Genomic DNA, 24,933 nt, shown 5'->3' on the forward strand with positions numbered 1-24,933 from the left:
GTAACTTTAATTAAAACTGCAAACCCAACGCCATCTTCTGCAGGAACCACCATAACTCCTAATGCCATACTTACTAGTGCGGCTTCTGGTACCTCTACAAACAAAACAAGCTTAACAATAATACCAACTGCAGGCAAAACTCTAATGACAGTTTCTAATGTGAGTTCATTTAATACCACACACCACACATTGTCAATAAGCAAAATCCATACCACTTTTTCTAGTGTGACTTCTGTTATATCAACAGAACAACCAAGGTCAACTACACAACCAACAGTAACAAGCACACTATCTACCACAATAGCCACAAGTACATTTACAAACAAAATAAACTTAACTGGAGACAGAACTCTCATGACAGTTCCTGATGCAACACACCAAACACAGTCTACTGCAATAGTTACTACCACAACTCCTCATTTCTCATTTCCTAGTTCCTTTTCTACCACTATACAAAATAATTCAGACACCACTACAGAGTCAACTGTAAGCAGAATTCCCATCACTGTTCAGAATGTACCTTCAGTTAAAGCCACGGACCAAACAAAGTCAACTATAGCAGTAACAACTCTACCTCCAGTCATCATACATACTAGTTTTAATCCTGCCATTTCCACCAGAAAATCCAATATACCTAGTGCATCCACAGAAATCAAAATCCCCATCACTGTTCCTAATGTAACTTCAATCAATGCCACAGACCAAGCAATGACAAAGACATCAGTAACCACTAAAGCCCCGGTTGCCTTGCTTACAAGTGTTACGTCTGTAATATCAACAGGCAAAACTAAACTAACAACTTCATCATCAATAATCAAAATTGATACAACTGTTCCTAGTGTGACTTCTGCTATATCTACAGAACATTCAATGTCAACTACACAATCAACTATAAAAAGCACAATATCTAGCACAACATCCACAAGTGCATCAACACCTACCACAAGGGATACTGCAACTGGTGGTAAGTACAAACTATTTAAGTCTGATTACTTTAAACATTGCATTTAAGAATTCACATTTTTGGCCTTTGACATTGTGGTTGGGAAGGGGTGCTTGAATGCTGATATTTACTGATTAGGCAATGGATCAAGCAGTGGGCTGGTGGGGCATATGACATCTGCCACCCAATTGTAAATGAGGATATAACTCATACTAATAGCTAAAAGCATGGCAAATGTGGATTGAAATTATGTTACCAGGCTCTAGATCAGCATGTTCTAGGAGTCTGTTACTAATATTTGTTGTGCTGCAAGTATAGCCACCACTCCAACTGAAAGCACAGCCCTTTTACAGCTGATAATGTTAACTCCGGTACAAAAGCCCAATAAAAGTACCAATAGAAGTAAATCCAACCACACATCTAGAGACTGATTTATCAAACGTTAATGCAGCAAGCCACCTTGCTGTGCTGAACTGTATGGAAAGGAAAAGGCAGGAATGTGATGTATTTAACATCATACAGCGCATTACTGTCTTTTCCTTGCACTGGCACATAAACTGCTGCCTAACACCAACGCAGTCACCCTTGCATGTTGTGCAAGTGTACCTGTCTTGCAGACAGGATTGTTTTTGTGGAGGAAGGAGACCTACCTCCACAAAAACAATCCTCTGAGACATTTCTTTTTCTAATGTGTGCTGCATATTTATATGCATCCATCTATCTATCTAACCATCTAAATAGTATATATTAGGATAACATTTTTTAATATAAAACAAAAAAGAGTCATGGAACATTAGATATAGTACTACCACTCCAGTTTATGCAACAATGGGGAAAGTGTAGGGCTTCTGCAGCGTTAAATTTACTGTTCCCACTTCAAACAGCACAACACTAGGGAAAGTTTTGGACTTCGGAGAGGTTAGATTTATTATTTCTACTCTAGTCAGTGCTACAGAAGGGAATGTATTGGACGTCATAGGAGTAACATGTACTATACCCACTCTAGTCTAAACAACAGTAGGGAAGGCATTAGGGGGCATATTATCAAGGGGGTTTATCTCCGCTTTTTTGGCTTTAAAAGCCAAGAAAGCGGAGATAAAATTATCTCCCTATTACCAAGCTGTCGCTAACACCAGTTAGTGACAGCTAAAAGGAGATAGCGACCATCTTGGGCCCCACTTTGCATGTCAGTGATATTTATCACTAATGACATGCAAAGTGGGCGTGCCAAGGTGTTAGCGACTGAAAACAGTCCCTAACATCGCTATCTCCTATTAAAACTTTTGGAGATATTCGCGCTAAGCGCGAATATCTCCAAAAGCTAACACCTGCTCTGAGCAGTTCTTAGCCATGTTATCCAATGGGAGGTGGATAACATGGCTAAGAGCATTTGCTCGATAATGCATGAATATCGCTGACTTTTCAGCGATATTCATGCATTGCGGCCGTTTTTTATCGCATTTGCGATAAACCTTGCTAATAGCAAGGTTTATCTGCGATAAAAATCGCCGATGTGCGGCGATAATTTTTGTCTCTAAACAAGTTTGAGACAAAAATTATCGCTAGTTGTTGGTAATATGCCCCTAGATCTTTCCTACTTCAGTCAGTGTATCAGTAGGGAAAGTATTGAACTATGATAGGGTTAAATTTACTATTTCCACTCTAAACAGCACATTTAGTAGTAGGAAAAGTGGTGGATTTTGGAGGGGTAAGATTACCTATTTCCACTCCAGTCTGCGAAACAGTAGGGGGAGTGTTGGGCATTGGAGGATAAGATTTATTCCGCCCACTCCAGTCTGCGCACCAGTAGGGAACATGTTCGCTTTCGGAAGGATTAAACTCACTATTCCGTCTCCAGTCTGCACAACAGTAGGTAAAGTACTCTCCTTTAAGCACATTGCATATTCAAATAACTCTATTAACATTGAACATATATATATTAAACTCGTATTAGAAACATTATTAACTAACATTAAATATGTATATTTTATTTTCAAAAGCATAATTAATAATTAATTCAATATTAATTTGTCGGGGCGTGGCTAGCAGCCGATCATGGCGGCGGCTTAGCTGAGGAGCTCTAGGAGCGAGGTGATCCCCCACAACAATACGGCACACTAATCCGTCACTAACCACACTCCGAAGGGGCGAACCAGGTCGAGGACCAGGCGGTGCCCAGCGGAGAAAATGTGAAAGCCGGCCGACACCGGGAAACGCAAAAATTGGAATCCAGCGAGGCGGGGCCTAGAGGAGGCGGCAAGCAGCGGACTGTCCCTCAGGAGTAACCTGAGCGGAAGAGAGGAGGAGACGGGGCACCGGCGCCGGAAGTGGCGCTGAAATCAAAACGAAGAGCAGCGCTGGTGACGGAAGGAGCTACAACAGCATCGGCCGCCGAACAGAGAGTACCGGAGGGAGTGAAACTTCACAGAGACCGTTAGGCAGGCTGGAGGCAGCAATAACGCCCCGAACTCCCGGGAGAACGGAGGGAGCGGGACGCAACCCACACGGCGAGAGGCATAAGAGTGTAGAAGCGTTGAGGCCCCCACCCTCCCGGTACTGTGGAGAAGACACCGGAGAGGTAGGGGGAGGCACGAACAAAGACACACGGGCAGACCAAGGTGGTGGGGGTCTGTCATAAAACTGAGCCCACTAGTGACGGGGCATAATGCCCAAATCGTGTTCGGCCACTAACTGGACCCGCTAATACTCTTGACCCCAGGTGACACGATATTGAGCAGGGACGTCACGCAGGTGAGGAGCTGGAAGGTACTGACACGCCCGGGAAGTGATATAATGCAGGCGGGTGGCAACGGACTAAATGAACAGAGATCACACCCGTGAGAAGGCCGAAGCCACGGAACAGTAAGCTCCGCCTGAAGTACAGCAGCACATCTCCTCGTGGAGGGGCCCGGAAGGGAAGCAGAAGGGGAGATAGTGACCAGTGCCCTGGGCAGGCAGCTGCTGATTACAAGGACGCTGCAAGTAGCATACCCATGCGCAGACACAGGGGTCCTGGGGAAGACTGGCGAGAGTTTCACTGACACATTACCACCTCGAGGGGAGACACGTTCCTAGAGAGCTCGGCGCATATCCCACAGTGCCGATTCATTCCACGTCTTGCACTGGCGAGCAAAGGCCCTCAAACGACCCGGAGGCTGTGATCGGAGAGGAAAGGAAGCGACTCACAGGAGGATCCTAGGGACACAGCAACTACACAGCGAGGGTGTGAGGTGGCCCCAAGAAAGATTATGGCGGGCAGGGGATCCAAACATAACTCAACGCAGGCCAAACTAGACAAGTTCGCCTACGATAAAACCAACCCTCCTCAGGCAGAACCTCGCAACTCCACGGGGAAAACACAGGAAGGGGAAGGCATGAAAAAGGCAACACTAGAAGATGTGATGCATGCACTGACACAGGTGCAAACCACGGTGGGAGCTACGGATACAGAGGTCACCCTGATCAGAGCAGACCTCCAAAAAATGAATGAGAGAGTGAAGCAAGTGGAGGTGGTGACGAAATCCCTGGTGGAAGATGTATCCGAGCTGCAAGTGGCAATGGAGAAGATGGTGGCCGAGAACAAATCCCTCAGAGAAAAGATGGACGATCAGGAAGGGCGCTCGAGCAGGAACAACGTCCGAATACTGGGAATTCCGGAATCAGAAGGTAAAGGGGCAATGGATCTCTATGTGGAAGAACTGATTAAGACACAGTTAAACCCCAAGGGCCTCTCACACTTCTTCTCGGTGGAGAGGGCCCATAGGGTACCCGGTGGGAAGCCAAAACCAGGAGCACCCCCGAGACCAGTCCTGGTGAGACTTTTTAATTTCCGCGACCGGGATACTATTCTACAGGCAGTGAGGATCTCTTCGGCCATTCAAATCCAAAATTCCACGATCGTCTTCTTTCTGGACTACACTGCCGAAGTGGCACGTAGGAGGAGAACTTTCCTGGATGTTAAGAGGGCGCTACGGGCTAAAGAACTGCCCTACTCAATGCTGTTCCCGGCGCGTCTTAGGGTGGTAGCAGAGGACAAGGTGTGGTTTTTTGAAACGCCGGAAATGGCTCAGGACTGGTTGGAGGGATGGAGGCCCGCAGGACAAGCTCACTGCTCAAACAAAAACACCCAAAACCACCGGGACCATAGTCAAGCAGGATCACAAATGTCCGGAAGGGGGGGAGTGAATCAGTCACCAACGCCCGAATTCCAGGGAGCAGAAGGAGGAGTGGAATCCTGATGCTTCGGTGTTTGGACACTATGCTGTAAACTAAAGAACTCTGCATAACGGACACGCCTGGACTCAAGCCTGGGTAGCTCAGAGGAGGACAGGGAGGTTGCCTGCTCCGGAGTATATTCCACCCCAGCGCGCAAGTAAACTGTTAAAGGGATGGGTTAAGCACTCTGCTATGTTGGGGAGGCGGGCAGTTGAAGGCCCGTTAAGCAAGGAGGCAGGGAGGTGGGAGGAGGGGAGGGTTAGTTTAGAAGTTGCTGAAGTTCCACGAATAAGGTCATACTACGTAACAGGACATAGGGACGGTTTCAACCGAGCACTTGCCGGATGCACCCCAGAAATAAGATCCGACTTACAATGTCACAGATATGAGCCAGACAATGCAAGACCCTCAAGTACAGACACCTGAGGAGGGGCTGCTGAGATCACGAGTGGTGCCTCTCCGGCTCATGTCATGGAATGTGAGGGGATTAGGAGATAAGATAAAGAGAGGGCTGGTAATGAACGCAGTGAGAAGACAGGGACCAGATCTGGTACTCCTTCAGGAGACACATCTCACCGGGGGTACAACCAAGGCTCTTGACAGAAAAGGCTACAAAATGGCGGTACATTCAGAGTTTACCACAGGTTCTGGGGCACGGGCATATTAATTAGGAAATCAGCACATTTCATCACGCTAAGCACTAAGCTAGATGCACAGGGTTGTTCTGCAGCAATACAGGGGCAGTGGGAAGGGAGGCTCCTTAATGTAGTATCAGTATATATACCCCCGGCATTGCACTCGGTCACGTTTCCGGCACTGGGTGAATTCTTATTGGACCTACCCGAGGGTGACATAATAATAGGAGGGGACTTTAATGCAGCAGTAGACTTCCTAGTGGATAGGTTCCCGGACCTGACCCAAGCAGGGGGCACTTCACGGATGCAGAGATTTTTGACTGCAATGGGGCTAATCGACATATGGAGATACACACACTCTGCCGCGAGGCAATACACTTACCACTCCATGGTACACAATAGCCTGTCACGGATTGACTATTTTTTAGCGCTAGAAGAGGGGATACAATACTTGGAAACTGTTGATATACACCCTAGGGGCATATCAGATCACTCCCCGGTTACACTCACATTATCTACGCAAGAGAAATCACGTATGAGAATGTACCCAATTCATGCGTCAAATCTTAAGGTTCCTAAGGTGCGAAATGCACTCAAGATGACTACGTCACACTATTTTGCGGAGAACACTGAGTAAGTACAGTCCCCACTATTTTGTGGGAGGCATACAAGGCGGTGCTGAGAGGACAGGCTATAACATCCATAACGGGTCATAAAAGAGAGAGACAGCGTGAGTTGTCCGAGTTGGAACTGGCCCTACACGCCGCAAATAGGACGCATGAAACGAGCCCTACGTCGAAAACATCTCATGCCCTGCTCCTAAAGCAACAGCAGTATAGGGAAAATGTAAAGCAACAGACAATGAACCAGACAACAGAGACTGCCCACAGAATATATGACATAGGGGATAAGGCAGGGAAACTGATGGCCTGGCTAGACAAGAGGGGGGGTGGCGCCAGGGGAATACAGCGCATTTGTGACAAACAGGGCCAGGTGCACACAAGCCCGAGGAGATAGTGGAGACCCTAGCTGAGTATTTTGAGGCAGTATACACACCAGGCACTGAGGTGTCAGCAGAGATGGCACGCGCAGCGCTGGAACACATCCCACATCAGACACTTACGCCGGAAGCGGCGACGGAGCTAGAGGCGGACATCACAGAAGAGGAAATACAACGGGCGATACATGCCATCAAGCCGGGAAAGGCATCGGGACCAAATGGTATCCCGATAGAATGGTATCAGACGGCATCAGAGAGCCTCAGTGGACCCCTGTTGGCTATGTACACAGACAGCTTGGATAGGGCCGAACTTCCATTGGATCAATGAACGACGACCATCGTCGCCATCCCCAAACTTGGGAAAAAGCCAGAAGAGTGCACATCGTATCGCCTTATCTCCCTTCTCAATGCTGAGGTTAAAATCTTTGTCGGGTGGCGTAACGAATTACTTTAAGTAAAAGCTATGTTAGCTACATTGACAGATGGTGCTCGGCTCTTCAAGAGATAGCACATATCTCCTTCGACTCGGGGTAAGCCTCGTCGTTCCGGACATAGGCACTGTTTAGTTGTAATTTAGTACAGATGATCCAACCCAGGCATTTGTATATATTGATCACGTATTTAGGCACTAAGTTCATTACGATCCTCTTCGTAATTCCACCACGGGAGTTTCGCTTATTAACCTCGAGCGCTTGTTAATCACATGCCTTCTTTAGCTTGCGGTCTAATTTCATCACGAGTGCTTGACTCAATCACCACGAGCGCTTGGTAGTCTCTTGCCGCTTTCAGCCTAAACGGGCGCCTGACATTTTCCATAGATGCACGTTAGTCACATGCCGTCTTTAGCTTGCAGTCTAATTTCATCACGAGTGCTTGACTCAATCACCACGAGCGCTTGGCATTCTCTTGCCGTTTTCACCCCAAACGGGCGCTTTTCCATAGATGCACGTTACTAGGCACTCCTCAGGGATCAATTCCACCTTGCACCGCCCTTAAATACCTCACTCGCTTTATGGCTTCACTAGCCACATGTAGGCTGTGCATGAATTATACCAAACAGTACCGGCCTAGTTACCATGTATGAGTTTTCATATTGGCAAGGTACTCATCTCAGCCACCTTTCCCTCAGATTGACCTTCGGGCTTCCCTCCAGGGTGCGATATTTCCCTCCTGCGATTCCAGACCCCCTGTGAGTATATTGTGCTCACACAATTCAATTTGTATAAACATTGTTCCACACCTCTCTGAAACCCCCTCTCATTTCTTTCCAGGTCCCCCCCCTCCCCTGTCTTGATAAAGACCCGCCGTGACCACCAATCGGGGCACTTAAGGGTCGAAACGTCGACGCATAATACTGCTCAAGAAACCTCCGGGAACAGGGGCAGTAACCATCTGTTTCCTTGGAGCATTTACTCAGAACTCTGACCGCCAAACCAAAACTTTTCCTCCCCCTTTCACCCGTGTATAATACTGTATGAATTTGTAAATAAGTGTCACCGAATTTTTTGCACTATTCACTTTGTTCACCAACAGTCACTCTTCACATGTTTTTAACATTTATTGAAACTGAAATGGAATGAAGAAATTCCAGTGTATTATAATTGTGACTTTTTCCTATATAAAAGCTTTGAACTAAATTTGTTCTCAGAGAGGTGTAATTGAATGTAATTGATTGTCATTCTTTTCAATATATTATGAGCTAACATAGCTTTTACTTAAAGTAATTTGTTACGCCACCGACAGAACCACTTTTTGCTTTAATCACACATACCCAGGTTCTGAGGGACACAGGGTTACCCCTTTTTGTTAAAACAAGGTTAAAATCTTGGCTAAACTCCTTGCCACCCGGCTGATGGCTCATCTCCCGCAACTCATACACCCCGATCAGTCAGGCTTTATGCCACACAGGAATACTGCCCTCAACCTGCGCAGGGTGCACAGTGTGATTGCTCGAGCAGACACACTATCGGAAAAAGCAGTTGTACTGGCGCTAGACGCAAAGATGGCATTTGACATGGTGGAGTGGCAGTATTTATTCGAGGTCCTGGTACACATGGGGCTTGGCCCTAAATTTGTGGCCTGGGTCCGGCTATTATACACTGAGCCTGTAGCACAGGTGGTGGCAAATGGCCATATTTCTTGAACATTCCAGCTAGGGTGGGGAACACGTCAGGCTGTCCCCTGTCGCCACTGCTCTTTGCAATCGCAATAGAACCATTGACGAATTGGATACGTTCCACCTCACTGCTGAAGGGGATTACCTGGTCGGAGGGATGGGAAGACCGCCTGTCTCTGTACGCAGATGATATGCTGGTATATCTGACGGAACCGGAACGGAGTATTCCGGCGCTGCTGTCGTTATGCGACGAGCAAGGGAAGATATCGGGGTACACTCTGAACTGGAGTAAGTCGGAACTATATGTGTTGCAAGGCTCGACTCCCACACTGGGCGGCACATGCTCTCTAAAAGTGGCGGGGACCTCGTTTAAATACTTAGGCGTCCATGTGAGAAAGGATCCGGCTGAGTTCTTCCAGAAGAACCTTGCACCGCCGTTGGAGCGACTGAAACAGGACGTTAAATTCTGGGCGGCGCTGCCACTGACATTGCTAGGCAGAGCGGCACAATACAAGATGATGTCCTTGCCCAGATTCTTTTATATCCTAGAGAGTACTCCATACCCAGTAGACGCAAGATACTTTAGGAGGGTGTCGGCGTCGATAGCCGGCCTCATGTGGATCAACCGCCCGGCACGAATAGCCCAGGCCAAACTGCACAGGGGGTGGTACGATGGTGGGATTGCATTGCCAAACCTGCAACTCTACTACTGGGCTGCCCAACTGAAGCCCATCAACCAGTGGCTACATGTACTTTCAGGAAGACCCAGCGTATAGGGCGGACAGAGACCAGCTGGGTACTAATAACTTACTGGCTCTTCTCTACAACCAACGAAAAGTGCGCCCACTCACGGGGCCCACCAAGCTTACGGTAACGTTGAGGCATACAGCACAAGGATGGGATGGCAAACTGGGATAGAAAGGGAAAATTACAAAACTTACTCCCCTGTGGGACACGCGGGCGCTGGGCAACCTGAGGCGTAGTAAGGGGTTCGCACTGTGGGACACCATTGGTCTGTCTACAGTGGGGGATCTGTGGGAAAAAGACACTGTGATCCCATTTGACCAATTGCGGCGGAGGTATGAGCTGGGGCCCACGGAACTGTTTAGATACATACAGGTACGACACGCTCTGTTATCAGTCATTCCAAGTGGCACGAAAATCCCGGAGGCATCACCCCTCGAGGACCGCCTCCTTACGGGTTATATGTAGGAAAGGGCGACGTCACTCACGTATCGCAAACTGCTCAATAACCTAATGGATCCAACAATAAAACTGAGGGACAAATGGGTGGAAGATCTAGGCGAAATGGAGGAGTCCGAATGAAATGAAGCTTTGGCGTCACCTAAGGAGGCTGGCGTTTCGGCAAAGTTTCGGCTTATACAGCTCAAAATCTTACATAGGGTGTACTACACAAGGACGATGCTCCACAGGATACAAAGGGCGCAACATCCGTATTGCCTTCGCGGGTGTGGGGAAGAGGGGACATTATTTCATACTATTTGGGAGTGCCCTAGCATTCAGGAGTTCTGGAGACAAATCATGCGTACCATGTCTCAAACACTTGGGATATCGCTGGTTCCCGAACCACAGAAGTGCCTGCTCAACATATGGGGGCCCAATGACCTTACTCGACATGGACAACAATGGTCCATTATAGGCATGATGATAGCTAAACGCGACATAGCGCAGAAATGGGGAGCAGCAGATACCCGGACACTGACACAATGGTGCTCCAACATGGGCAGGGTTATGATCATAAAGTGAACAGTATACACCAGTAGAGCATGCCCACGTAAATGGAACAAGATCTGGACCCTATGGAACGTGTACAGGGGGGACATATGTGAACCGCTGGAAGAAGAAGACATATTGACATCGGATGAAGAGGGCGGGGACGACTAGGGAGGGAGGTGGGGGAGGGAAGGATGGAAACCCGAGGGAATACCTAGTTCTATGAAGGGGAAGGGAAGAGAAGGAGAGAAGGACTGGAAGGTACTAACTGATTGTCCTGTAGAATCACCTATTGAGTATGGCAAACGCTAATGGGCACCCTGAGTGGTCTTAGATCTACACACACAAAATGGACGCCTGGTGATTAAAACCGGACTGGGGGTGTTACACCCATTTCAGGTAGATTGACTGACCGAAAGTGGCAACTTCATGTTAATGTTGTTTATTGTTATAAAAAAAAGAAGGCCTGTCAATATCCGCACGCTGAGCACGAACCAACTGCACATGTAAATGTTCAACGCCACTGCACCTCCGGGTTGGTGGCATACAGGCTGTGTAATCAAATGTATAATACATACATACGATAAAGTGGCGGCCGGCCCCAGAGGTTGTAGGCCAGAAGCTATGTGCAAATGGTCAATAAAGGTCTTTTTTTTTTTTAAATAAAAAAAAAATTAATTTGCCAATACAAAACGTTATTTAATTAAGTTATAGTTTAATTGTCACCCAAGACTCCAATCCCCTAGCAGCCCTCAGAAGGGAGAGTGTTGGGTATCAGAGGGGTAAGATTGATTACTCCCACTCCAGTCTGTCCATAAATAGGAAAAATGTTGGACTTAGGAAGGAATACATTCACTATTCTCACTCCAGCCCGAGCAACAGTAGGGAACGTACTTCACTTCAAACACATTGCATATTTGATTAAACTTATCAACGTAGAAAACATATATTTTAAACTCTTGTTATAAAACTCCTTAACAAAAATTAAATATATAAGCATTTATTAAAAAATAAAAACAATTAAATAATCAATTGAATAATGAATTATCAATAACAAAATGTATTTCATTAATTTATAGTTATATTACTGCCCACAACTCTATAAACCTAGCAAAATATATCTAAATAAAAAAGATAAGTGTAGTATCATTTAAATAATTGATAATAAATTAAATAAATAAATACCAATTAATAATTAATTATTAGTTAATTGTTGTCAAATTAACTTCCCACCGAACACACCTACAAACCTAGCAACACTTGCCTAAAATAAAACTAAAATATGTAAGTTTTAGGACATTTACATAATTAATAATCATTTAAATCTTTATTGAAAAATGTATAATTAATTGATTATTAATCATCACTTAATTAGTTCCTCATACCATACCCGTATAAACCCAGTAACACACCCCTAAAATTAATTAAAATAGGCAAGTATTATACAATTTACCTAATTAGTAATCAATTTAATAAGTAATGCTAAATTAATAATTGACAGTTGATTAATTATTCCTTAGTTACCTTCCAATCCAAGCCCCTTACAAATCTAGCAACTTTTGTATTTAAACATAACTAAAAGGAATCAACATTACATAATTTGCATAATTAATCACATCATTAATTAAAGTCAAATAATGAATCAACATTACATAATTAACTGGCCACCCTATGACCCTAAAACCCCAACAATCCACTGTGCCACTATAGATTACTATTAACAATTACATACAAACAATCCTACTTAAAATTACAAACTATATTTACAAAAATTAACAATTATACAAGCAATAGTAACACATAAAATAATATATGAAGTAAAACACATAAAATAATATATGAAGTAAAACACATTGAAATAATTTTACAATTATATTTTTACAACTATATTACTGAAAAAGATATATATTCTTAAAAACAATATTACTTTTCGAAAAAAATCTATATTCTTGACAACAATATTCTTGAATCGCAATATTTGTGTATAACTAACACTATTTTATTCCTTATGGCTCTCAAAGCTCTTGAAGCACTTTTCAAATGGCTAAAATAAATATACGTATGTGAATAAGTACATTTCTATTCATGGTACCTATGTGGAAAAGCAAAGTGTAGCAGGTTAGTGGTAGCAATACAATTCAATAAACCCACTCTGAGTATTTGGGTTGTTGGTTGACCTGGGTCAAGCAAAGGCCACAATCCCTTGCACACTGGTGATCCACAAAAAGTCACAAAATTAACCTGTGCTTAATCCTAGCCAGCTTGGCACAAGCAGCAGTCAGGCTTAACTTAAAAGATATGTTTTAGGTATGTATGTAGCACAAACAGCAATAAAGATGAAACACAACACAAGAAAAATGCCAAACCAATTTCGGAAAATAGAATACATTTTAAGAAATGATTTGACACCAAAACAATACACATGCTAACAGTAAAACCAGAGCTATAGATTTTTAAAGTTTTAAGTGAAATCTAGTGCCTAAAAAACCAAAGTGCCAACTGCGGGGATCTAGACTTGCAAAATAGGGGCCAAAATTGAAAGCTAAGGCTGACTGCAATGGAACGTGGTTCGGATATAGGAAGGGGATTGGGACCGGTCAGCGTTCACAATCGAACTTAGAAAAATTCTTTAAAAAAAATATCTGAAAAGGTAAATTCCAGTTCGGCAAAGCTGCAAAAGGTGTCCAAGGAGGGAGCTTTGATGTCGGATGGCCTTAGGTCGAAGCTGCAGTGAAGATTTCTACATTCAGACTTAGGGGTTGATTACGATGTTATCAGGAAAGCATTCCAACAAATAGGTTCCATAATGCTTTCCGAACGACTCAGATCGGGGGAGTCCGACCGAGCAATTTGGATGCATCCGCATGGTTCCAGATACGATTTGGTCAGTCTCCCATTGACTTCAATGGAGCGTGTGTTCAGACCGAATACATAGGCTCCCATTGAAGAAAGGGGTTGTTGGGGATAATTGTGCACCCTGTGGCAGACACCCCATGGTGCCACCCACGGACCTGATTTTGAGGGTCCTGGGTGAAGGGGGACCTGTTATGGGCCCCCAAAGTCAGATTCCAACAGCCGATTCATTTTGGAACCACCAATTTGGAAAAGCTGTCCAAATTGGACATCCTAATCGCTCTTTTGGAAATGTGCTCCACAAACTTCTATGATACGGCTCCAAATGGCTTGGTTACTTCCAATGACTTTCGGAACCGAGTCGGACAGTTTGAACGCTTCCCAGCCATCGCAATCACTCGTTGGGAAATGTGTCCAAGTCGGTCGAAAAGGCGGGTTCTGAATCAGATTCTTAAAAAATCGAATGCCGTTTGGAGTCCTGATGACATCGTAATCGACCCCTCAGTTGCTTTAAATGGAAGCTGAAAATCTCCAGCAAGATGAGGTAAAGGGTTGTAGCCAAAGACAGTTTCTTGAGTTCAGATAACCTTTTGGTGAAGGACCGCTGAAAAGGATTTGCTGCAGTGCAGAGGAACATAGCTGGACATGCAGCAAAGTAAATCTGAACAATGAAGCACCTGGTCTCCTCCTGGTTCCTAAGGCAGTTTTTGGCCAAAGGTTTGGGATTTGCCCATCTGGGCATTTAGCACACCAACCAAGGTTCCAGGACTGGTGGGACACCTCTTGGGGGTTCAGTACTCACTTAGGCTGGGTCTAGGTGCAGGAGCATTTTATGTCCCTTTGGTTCTGAATAGGAGGCCAGCAACCTAGTCTTTGGAGTCACTTCAGATAGTCTTGGGTGCAGGTAAAGAAGCAGGGCTCAACTACAGGGCTGGCCTCACGGGACTATCTCGGGAAGCTTTTCGTGATTTTTCCTTTTTTCAATGGCTATGCATTGAGCACCCTTGGGAGGATATTTTCCGCCCTATGTATTTTCAGCATCTTTTTCACAACTCTGTGGCCCGCTCATGGCCTTGTGCTTTTATACTGTTTTCATTTTTGTGCACATGCAGTGCAGATATACATCTTTGAGAGACAGTTTTTGCTTTTACAGATTTCCCCTGAAGAAGGGACACTATTGTCCCGAAATGCATCGGGCTGTTGTCAAGAATCTTCTACGATCTGATTAAATTGTATTTGTATGATTCGCACGAACCTACTGGGTTCATGAAGCAATGGACCAATGATTGTATATAATCTCTTGTCAAACTGTTGTTTTAATGAATAAGAATGAATATTAAGTACGTTTTGAAAACTACCATAGTTGATATCATTATTGGTTTATCATGTTATTTGTTTATTAGTATCCTATTTGACCAGTTTGCACAGTGCACAGCGTTCTCTGCCTGGTTAGGCAGTATTATTATAACTTTCTAAAACTGGCATTTTCAAAATTGTAATGAAAAATCAGACGTTACCATTTAAGAGGGTTTATAATTACAATTTTATAGGTACCAAACATGATATATTCACCTGCTCCCAAATATGAATTACTGCATATCCAATTTTATCCTACTGAAGTTGTAGGACTCACAGTAGTAAAAAATGATTTTGGGAGTTTTTTTCACTTCCAGTAAATGTAAAATGTGATAAGACATGCCCAACCTTTTAATCATAAAGCAGCCTCCCCTACAGGCTACTTAGGGCCTACTTTAGTGGTGACATATGTACTAAAAGGGGGTTTAAATGGCAAGTCGACATGGTAGTGTAACACTTCATTTACGCTGCAATGGAAGGCCTGGGAATCGTTATGGAGAGTTACTTACCTGGATGTCACAATCAGTGCTACAGGCCCACTGGTAACATTTCATTTGACAGACCCTGGCTATAAGTTTCAAGTTTATTTGTTTTCTTGTTTTGTTAATTAGAACCATTGCAAGGAACATCTTCTTCCAATAAAACCATAAGATCTTACCATGCAAATGCAATTAAAAAAAAGCAAAGTGTAAACCGTAAGAACTAGCTAAGTTAAAAAGAATAAGCCATGCTGTCCCATGAATGGATCAATTTTGCTCCAATATATAAGCCATGGATCTCAGTGTGCCTGCATTAAGAGAGGCTTATATAGTCCTGCAGGCCTGGCTGAGTTTGTATCCTACCATCAACAGTTATAATCCTTGCCTTTGAGTATTATTCATATTTACAACAAGGGGTGGTGAGGGACAGAGTCTCTGAATTAAGCAGAAAGCTCTCACCCAGTCAAGAGATCAGGGCTAGATCCAACACCGTGTTTTAGCTGACTGCACCATCCCAGTTTCAGAACCTGGCTGTATGCAAATTAGTCTGTTCCTGTCCCAGTGCATGATGGGAACAGGGCAAACCAAACTACAAAAGCCAATTCTTACACTGGGAAGGAAACAAGCTCCCGGGGACCGGTTTCTGGCATTACAGCCGTCTTCGGCCCGGTTTGCTTGAATCCTGATGGTGCAATGAGCAAGGGTCTCACATCTGAGAATACCCTTCCACGCTTAGGGTGGACAAAAATATTTACAACAAGGGGTGGTGAGGGACAGAGTCTCTGAATCAAGCAGAAAGCTCTCACCCAGTCAAGTCGGAATCGTTTTTGAGTATTATTCAGCTATATGGTATGCCACTACAAAGGGGATGATATGTAAATAAAATATACCAATTTGGTATATAGCAATCAAACCTTGTTAAGGGGAATGAGTACAAGCATATTACCACTAGTTAGCAGTCGTAAAGTGCACAGAGTCCTAAGACCAACAAAAACAAAATTCAGCAAAAATTGAAGGTAAGTAGACAAATAATTTGGGGGAAGGCCAACCGAAGGATGACAGGTCTAACACCCGCTAAGGTCTTGCAAGAATGTTTGTGGAATAGAGCTTTCAATGTAAATAGAGAGCAGTGTATCATGCCCTGTAAGTGTTTTTCATAGGGCTCAACATCAATAGTTCACAAAAAGACAGAAGAAAGGTAGGGGGCACATATCTGTGTGCATTTCTCCGACAATAAGCAATGAGCATAGATTGGTGCCAGGCACACTGCTGGGCCTACCAGAATTCGCAAATCTTATCAGGGAATTTGACTGCACTATGCTCGTGTGCAGACTGTTGTTTCAGACTCAGTGTTTCTAGTGCCTAAATTCCTCACATTCATTATATCAGATTATTTACAAGTACCTGAAAAATATTGACCAAGACAAGGCAAGCTTATTCCATTGTGAAATGTAGAACATAATGTGAAATATATAAAGGAAAATATTTGCATTTAAAGCCATGTTCTAGGCTACATTTTAAATGTTTCTTTCTGTTATTGCAGCTGTTAATCTATACACCTATGGATCACGTGCTGGTGATGTCGAATTTGTTTTGAGAGATAGGAATTTCAATTCACGCCTTTTCAAGCCTGACATTGGATTCCCATTTGGAAAGCAACTGTATCAATCTCTCTATGTGAGTGTAACCTACTTGTATGCTTGTATGAAGGAGTGGATATGGAGGCTGGGAATATCCAATTTTGAATATAGATTAGACAGAATATCCCCACAACTATATTAACGAACAAGGGGCATCTGTATAGGGGGATTGCGCCACTGGAACGTCACTTTTTTCAATGTTCTGGTGGCGAAATGCCTTGCACCATATTGACAAAGTGGCGTTAACACCGCTTTGTGAATTTAGGACCCTTTCACACAGGTCTCTGGATGTAAGGGACTTGCGATGGGTTTTGCTGTAGGCATTCCACCACAATACTTATTGCTTTTTGATGTAGCCCCAGATTTACAAGGATGGGTAAATTAGAGGCATCACCAAAAACTAATGCATGCAAAAGCTATTCAGGATTCAGTATTCTGAGGCACAATCAGGAATGTATTTTAACCTAACTGTATGCTTCATGTACAACCTCAGTATGATACAAAGGAGTGGATGTGAAGGCTGAGAGTATCAGGTTATGACTATCGATTGGACAGAATATAGGGGCCGATTAGGATGGCAGACGGATTGCCCCCGCCGGGATGGCGGTGGCAATCCATCCGCCATCCTCACTGAAATGACCCCCGCCACATTAGGATGGCTGGGGGTCTGCGGCGGACAGGAAGACCGTCTGCCGCTTTTCCGCCGGTCACCTTTGCGACAGGCGGAAAAAGTGCGTACATATGGTGGCGGTGTCTGCGAGACAACGCCAACCATATTACGATGCCTGCGGTCCTATGCCTTTCCACGGCGGCAAGGCATACGGTCTGCTTTGGGGGCCCATTGCGGGCCCCCAGGGTGAAGGGGGTACAACATGGCAGGCACCACGCGGTGCCTGTCATGATGTGCTTGGAAACGCACAAAATGCATTTTTAGCATTGCGGCGGGCGGTGTTTTCAGCACCGCCCGCCACAATGTTACAAATTTGTGGGATGCACCCGCCACTGTGGTGGGTGCATCCTAATTCAACGCACGGGACCTCCGCCCTTATGGCGGACGGTCCCTTCCCACGACAGGATGGCGGATGGACTTTTAATTCCAACATCATTGAGAGACAAAATATAGAAAGGAAAGCTTCTATACATTTTCTATGCCTAACTCCACATATACATTCATTGATTTTATATATACATATATATATATATTTCAATGTATGTAGATGTGGAGTTAAGAAAATTAAATCCTTACCTCCTTCTGTGCAATTACCCTTAGATATTTTGTCCCTCGATATTGTTGCAAATATATTCTGTCTTGCCGCTTTTTGGGACTCAATATTCCCAGCAACAAGCAGGAATGTATTGTCACCTAAATGTATGTTTCATGAATGACCTCAGTATGCTATAAAGGAATCTACTGTAAATTAACTGTATTCAACATGTGAAACCTCAGTATGTTATAAAAGAATGAACTGTATCTTAACTGTATGCTTCATGTGTTACATGAGTATGTTATGGAAACATGAATTGTAACCTAACTTTATGTTTTATGTATCACTTGGTATGTTATGAAGGAACAGAATGTATCCTAACTGAATGCTTTATTTATTACATGAGTATATTATGAAGGAATGGATGGTAGCCTAACTGTATGCTGTGTGTATTACATCAGTGTGTTTGGAAGTACTGGGTAACAGTTCTGATGGGGAGTAGAATAATATTAAAAACATTGACAAAAAAAGCCATAAAAGCTCAAATGAGGGTACTTTGATTTTTCTGAAAATCCCAGCACCATGGTGAACCAAGGTTTACTTGAGGGCTGATTTGCAAAGTTATTCCCAGTGCCAAATGTCCCTTGACTCTTAAAGTGAGTCTTTATGGAGGGATTTACATCAGAATGGTGATAATATTTAGCATTTCTTTTATGGGGGCCTACTTTATTTAGAGAAACAGTGACATTTATAGTAGACTAATCATCAGTCCTCTGACGTTGTTGGGTACATAGCTGTCCGCCAGTGGACAGTGTCATCAAGCAGTATGCATTAGAATCTGTCAGCTACTCATGATATTGTGGCAATAAATTCTGTGACATGAAATGTGCGCAAGCCCCCCATTGCACAGCATTCAAATTCTAGTAGATGCACATATTGTGACGATTTTTCTAAAAGCACACAACTTCCTTGACTAAGAGGTGTTGACTGTGGCTTTGACGTGTTTCTGCTCTCTTATTGACTTGAAAAGCCTTCAACAGGATAGGATTAAAAGTAGATTTCATCCGTGATATATGAGTGTAGTGCTTGCCTGCCCAGCACCCGCGCTATAATAAACATCATTCTGTGGTATTAAAAAAAATTTGTGCCTGTACTAAAAAAAGAGGATAATAATGCCTTGCTCGACACTTGGGGCCTGATTCACAGAACTAACTTAAGACAAAATTTAAACTTACTATTTTTGGTATTCACAGAAGTTAGGATTTTGTCTTAAAACAAACTTAAGACAGGCTTAAGACAGACTTAAGACAAAATCCTAACTTAAGTCTGTCTTAAGTCTGTCTTAAGTTTGTCTTAAGACAAACTTAAGACAAAATCCTACCTTCTGTGAATACCAAAAGAAGTAAGTTTAGGATTTTGTCTGAAGTTAGTTCTGTGAATCAGGCCCTTAAGGAACTTGTCCAATATTGAGGAATGCTCGTCTGCTATGGTAATATGGTTTAACAGTGTTATCTTTCCTTGTTGTTAGCTTCCTCTAATTCCCATTCAAAATAGATGTTTAAAAAAATGCTGTTGTTGAGTGATCATTGTTTTGTGTGCAACGCCTTAGACCTAAATACACAGGGCCTCATATATGAGGCCCCTTGAGCCACCAGTGTGTCACTTGTTGTGATGGTCTGGTGGCGCAGGAGTCTGCACCATATTTACCGGGCAGCACTAAGCCTCTTTCTTTGGCCTAATGCTGCCTCGTAAATATGGCTCTCTTTAACACAGTTTTCTGCATCAAAAGGGCGTGCAATGGATGCTTCTGAGCGCGTTCCCAGCAACATCCATGGCTTTCTGACACTGACCCGGGTTCTGCAGCAAACAGAGAAAGAGGAAAACGCCTCTTGTGATTGTTTTTGTGCATAAAGGCTTCCTTTCATGCACAAAAACAATCATCCCCGCAATGCAGGCACCCTTGCACTACGGTGCAAAGGTGTCTGTGTTGGCCCATTGTGCCCCAGCGCAGGGGAAAAGAACAGGAATGCACCACACCTGATAGATACAGCGCAGTCCTACCCTTTTCTTTTGCGGTAGGGCAGGGCAGCAGGAAGGCCTGCAGCGCTTCCCTACAGCAAAACCTCATAAATGAGGCCCGCAATATTTTTAACATAAAAAGAAAAATGGGTATCACTTGCTGAGGTGTATCAAATGATTTCACTACATTGCTGATCAGTGATATTTGGATTTAACTTCATATTGTTTATTGATGTACCATAATGTCAGACGGTTTTCTTTCCCATTTGCGATCCTGATAAAATGAGAGGATGATTTGGTTTGTGACAGTTTGCCTCACCAAGTAACTAAACATGGTGGGCTTCATTTATGAGGTTTTACCAAGGAAAGCCACAGGTCTTCCTGCCGCGCTGCCCGAACGCAAATGAAAAGGGCAGGAATGTGCCACATCTATCAGATACGGTGCATTCCTGTCCTTTTCCCCTTCAACGGCGCTCAATGGGCTGCTCTGCACCAACGCAGGCACCTTTGCACCACGAAAACAATCACAAGAGGCATTTTCTTCTTTCTATGTGTGCTGCAGGAAAAACAGGAAGAAATAAAGATTTATTCTCGCTGTGCCTCCTTGAAGCCCAGGGCTGCATCGGCCAACGGTCATGCGCAGCACCCAGGAGGTAGTACTCGTGTCGGCCATTGCCCGACTCGAGCATGGACCGGGTTAAGGACCATTTGTAACAGTGGGACTGAGAGTTAAAGCATGCACTCTACTAGACGCGGGTGAGGATGTGAAAGGCCATGTTTTTCTAACAATTGTCACTTTGGGCAATTTTTGTTTACCAGTATTTTTGTTCAGGTCATTTTGAATAACATTTGTTCACATATAATCTGAAGTGTTGGTTGAAGGATTTTAGAAGAAGATTTCAGCCCATTATAGGGATTTATGACAAAGGTCAATAGATTGACGGAGAGAATTTGAGAGTTTTTCATAACATAGGAAAGGGATATTTTGTCAATGTTCTAGAAAACAGAACAGGAGGGAATAGCTAAGTCTCAGAGATGGAGCCTTTGTTGTGATAGTATAGTTTTTAGGCCATTTCCAACTCTGCGATTCCATGACTCCCCCTGAACATGAGCAACATTTTGGGGTGACCATCTTTCTATTATATTTTTTGCTGTGTTTGCTTCCACTTCACTGACTACTGATCCATTAAAAAAAACAAAAAAACATTAATGAACTTATCAATGATCTGTGTGATAATGCCATGACCTTTCAAATCACAAATTCATAAAGCAATTGTTTTCTCCTTTGTGGTGCAAGCTAGTAATTCTTCACTGTGTTTGACTTCAAGCAGTCTCATTTCCACACCTGAATACCTCTATCCCATGGTCCTGATGTTACTGTTGTGACTAGCCTATGTTCATCTTTTTCAGTTTACAGACAATGGGCAGATCATATTTCCATCCTCAGACAATGCCGTCTTCTCCTACGTCAACCCCCCTTCAGGAGGATTCACTTCTAAAAGCACGGTGCCAATGGTTGCTGTGTTTTGGGATGACATAGATTTCTCCAAAAATGTTGGATCTACATTTTATCAGGTTGGTTTTACAGGGACGGAAAACATTTATCCCATAGATGGGATGAGGGGGGCCTAATGGAGACTACTTACATCTTCATATTACATCCCTCCCTCAGCATCAGAGTGGTCACCATGTAGAGTTCTTGGTCAATAGGGTCAATGTAATGACTGGGAATACCCCAGCATAGGACCACTGACATAGAAAGGATGTATTTACTTGCAGTTTGTCATAGCAAACCTTCTGACACAAGGCTCTGTGCTACAGTCGCCAATGACAATTTCTGTATCATCAATTGGAAAATACAGTAGGCACTCTCCTTCTCTCTGGTTCTGGCATTTGTGCTCTAACCCCTGCTCTCCAAGGGCAAACAAGGGAGTGTGGCCCCTGCCCTGGGTATAGCTGCACTCCAGAATCTTGCCTCCAACCCTAAGCTGCATCTTACCTTCGGAAACAACCCACCACTGAATGTAGAACCTGCCTCTCAATAGCAGTTACACTACAATGACTGCATTGCCTCCATGGACAGGAGGTGCCTGTGACTCTGGTTGATAACTCAGGTTCGGGGTCTTTAACAACCAGTATAGCTCTTGGGAGCGTGCTACTATTATCAGTAGTAGTTTTTACACATAGCTTTATGCAAATCATAAATTCTGCACCTGCTTTATGTCTCAAGCAGTGCTAAGAATGTTGATTGCAGGTCAGGTTTAAATTCTCTGTGGCAGATTTAAAGTGAAAGTGACTCAGTGCATTCCACAAGCCATGTGACTGCGCTGCGCTGAGTCGCTTTCAAAGCACAGGGATGCGACATATTTACAACAACATGTTGCATCTCTGTGCTTCCCCCTGCGCTGGTGCAGAAACTGCAGCCATGCACCAGTGCAGGCACCCTAGGATGCCTGCGTCATGGGGAGATTGTTTTATCTGCACAAAAACAATCACTACTCGCATTTTCTGCTTTCAATGCATGCTGTAGGATGCAGCAGGCATTGAAACATAAAAACGAGGAGAAATTAAAACATTTCTCCTCGTTCCACCATTTCTCCTCATTTCGCTTCTCTACGCCTCCCCTGGGGAGGCGTAGCATTCACACACATTTCCAGATTCACGATTCCTCGTAAATCTGAAAATGAGTCTCGTTCCAATAGTATTGCGTGGGAGCACCCACAGCAACACCGATAGGAACGCCCCTTTCACGCAAAGTGCTGAGTGTATAGGGGCCATATTTACAAGGAAAGGAAAAGCCATGCAGGGTGTCTTTTCCTGCCTTGTAAATTTGGAGCAATGTGATACGCCTCAGTAAGTCACAAAAAGTGACCTACTGGTGGCGCAGGGGGCTTTGTAAATCTGTCTTACAGAAAGCATAACGTTAGATACATTCATTGGACTTAAAAACCTGCCTAATTACTGTCTTATGCACAAAATCTTTATATGTGTTGTTTCAATTAGAAGAACATCTCAATGGGGTGTCTAATTAGATATCTGTGGGCCTTCTAAGAGCAAACTCAAATGTAGACCATTAAGTTGGGCAATAGTTTAAAGCACCAGCAGGGTATTCACCTTTTTTGTGCACCACCTGCTTGGTTTATATTGTTGCATACTCATTAAACTTACAAACACTCACAAAGGATGTAATTGATTCTGAAATCCACAGGAGTATACCACTCTGAACTCAGAATCGAACCCTCTAGTTCAAGATGTCGCGGCAAAGATCCGGAAGTACATGAAGACCTCATACACAGCTAAGTGGACCCTCAAGGTCACGTGGGACAACGCCCCACCTTTTCCTGCCAAGCCTAAGGACACTCGGGTAAGCACTGGACCGGGTCAGGACTTGATGCTGGTGTAATGGTTTTTATTAAGAATGACTGTATATTAGGCTTTATCATTTTGATTGTAGATTCTTCTGTCGATCTGATATATCTGAAAATAACATGATTTTAAATATGGGCTTTTTAAATTTTTGGAATCAGAAGTCCACATTTAAATATTCATATTAAAACCAAGGAAATGGAGATGTGCACAAAGCATTAAACCAGCAATAGGATGCTTTTCTGCCATGATTTAAGATCTTAGAGCTGCATGAAATTAGTCTGGAAAGACATGAAACAGAGTCACACACCCTGATCCATTTTTGGGTGTTTCCTCTTGCCAACAAGAAAAGGGGTTTACTTCTACCTTTGACAAGCGTAAACCGCTCAATTCAACCATTTTCAGGAAGGGACTGGGTCACAGAAGAGTCTGTCAATACCCACAAGCATGAATAATTGTGGCTGTCCTCAAATTTCCAAGGGATCTTCAGTTTAGAACACCAACTCTTGACCCAAAAAGTGACTTTTATTTACCTGCAGTATTTGTACTACTGTGGGGTAATAGTGAGAATGAGTAAAATGATTTGCAAACGCATGACCACATTTTGTAAATACATCCACTTATAAATTGAGCCACAAGTGTGTGCAAGTTGTTCACTAAGTACAAATGCCTTTGCTCTACAGCAGAATCCTGTGTTCTATGATTGGCTATGTAACTAAGCCAACATCATGGTGGTATGCCATTGGTTGGCCTGAAAAATATATTTGAGGCTATGTTTAGTCTTGCTGAAATGATTAGCTTAGTGTGTATACTCTGAGAAAATACTGAGAGCAAGGAAAGAACATCCCCCATGAATCTGATTAGAATACAGAATGAATTTGGAAGTGGCTTACTGTGTTGTTGGAAAGTAAAATTGTCATCATGTTGGTCTCTAAGTGATTTTGCAACCCAAAGACTCAAAACTATGGCTTGGAGAGTGCCAAGGCAGAGAGCTGAGTAGTTTGATGATTTGAGAGGCTTATATTCTCCAGTGTTAAAAACTGTGATGTCAAACACGTTACTATAAGTTAGTCAGACGGAATCAGAGATTACCAACAGACACACATGTTGTCACGCAGACTTCTACAACTTGATAAACTGTGTGTCACCTTTTGAAATAAAAATTGTTGTAATGCGGAGGGGGGCTTGGAGAACCCACCCCTGGGGCTGAAATTTAGCAAAATGGCGAGTGTGCTGGGCGGCCCCCTCTCCTAGGGCCTCAAACAGTCCATGGGAGCCCACTCTGGGGCTGAACTTTATGATAATGGGCATGAGGGCCACACAGCACCACTCCCTAGGTCATTAAAGGCCCTGGGGAGCCTCCCCTGGAACT

The 24,933-nt window shown here is 43.8% G+C and overlaps 1 protein-coding gene across 1 annotated transcript in view; it reads left to right on the forward strand.

The window, feature by feature from the left end:
- Nucleotides 1–851: 851 nt before the first annotated feature.
- LOC147684198 (mucin-4-like) overlaps nucleotides 852–24,933 on the forward strand; it is a 135,369-nt gene continuing 111,287 nt past the window's right edge. The window contains exons 1-4 of the mRNA XM_086942610.1: nucleotides 852–964; nucleotides 16,875–17,008; nucleotides 21,606–21,770; nucleotides 23,404–23,559. Of these exons, the coding sequence (XP_086798736.1) occupies nucleotides 871–964; nucleotides 16,875–17,008; nucleotides 21,606–21,770; nucleotides 23,404–23,559 (549 nt within the window). The 5' untranslated portion in view covers nucleotides 852–870. The remainder of the gene's footprint in view (nucleotides 965–16,874; nucleotides 17,009–21,605; nucleotides 21,771–23,403; nucleotides 23,560–24,933) is intronic.

Source organism: Lissotriton vulgaris, chromosome 11 (assembly GCF_964263255.1).
Source record: "Lissotriton vulgaris chromosome 11, aLisVul1.2, whole genome shotgun sequence".
NCBI classification, from domain to species: Eukaryota; Metazoa; Chordata; class Amphibia; order Caudata; family Salamandridae; genus Lissotriton; species Lissotriton vulgaris.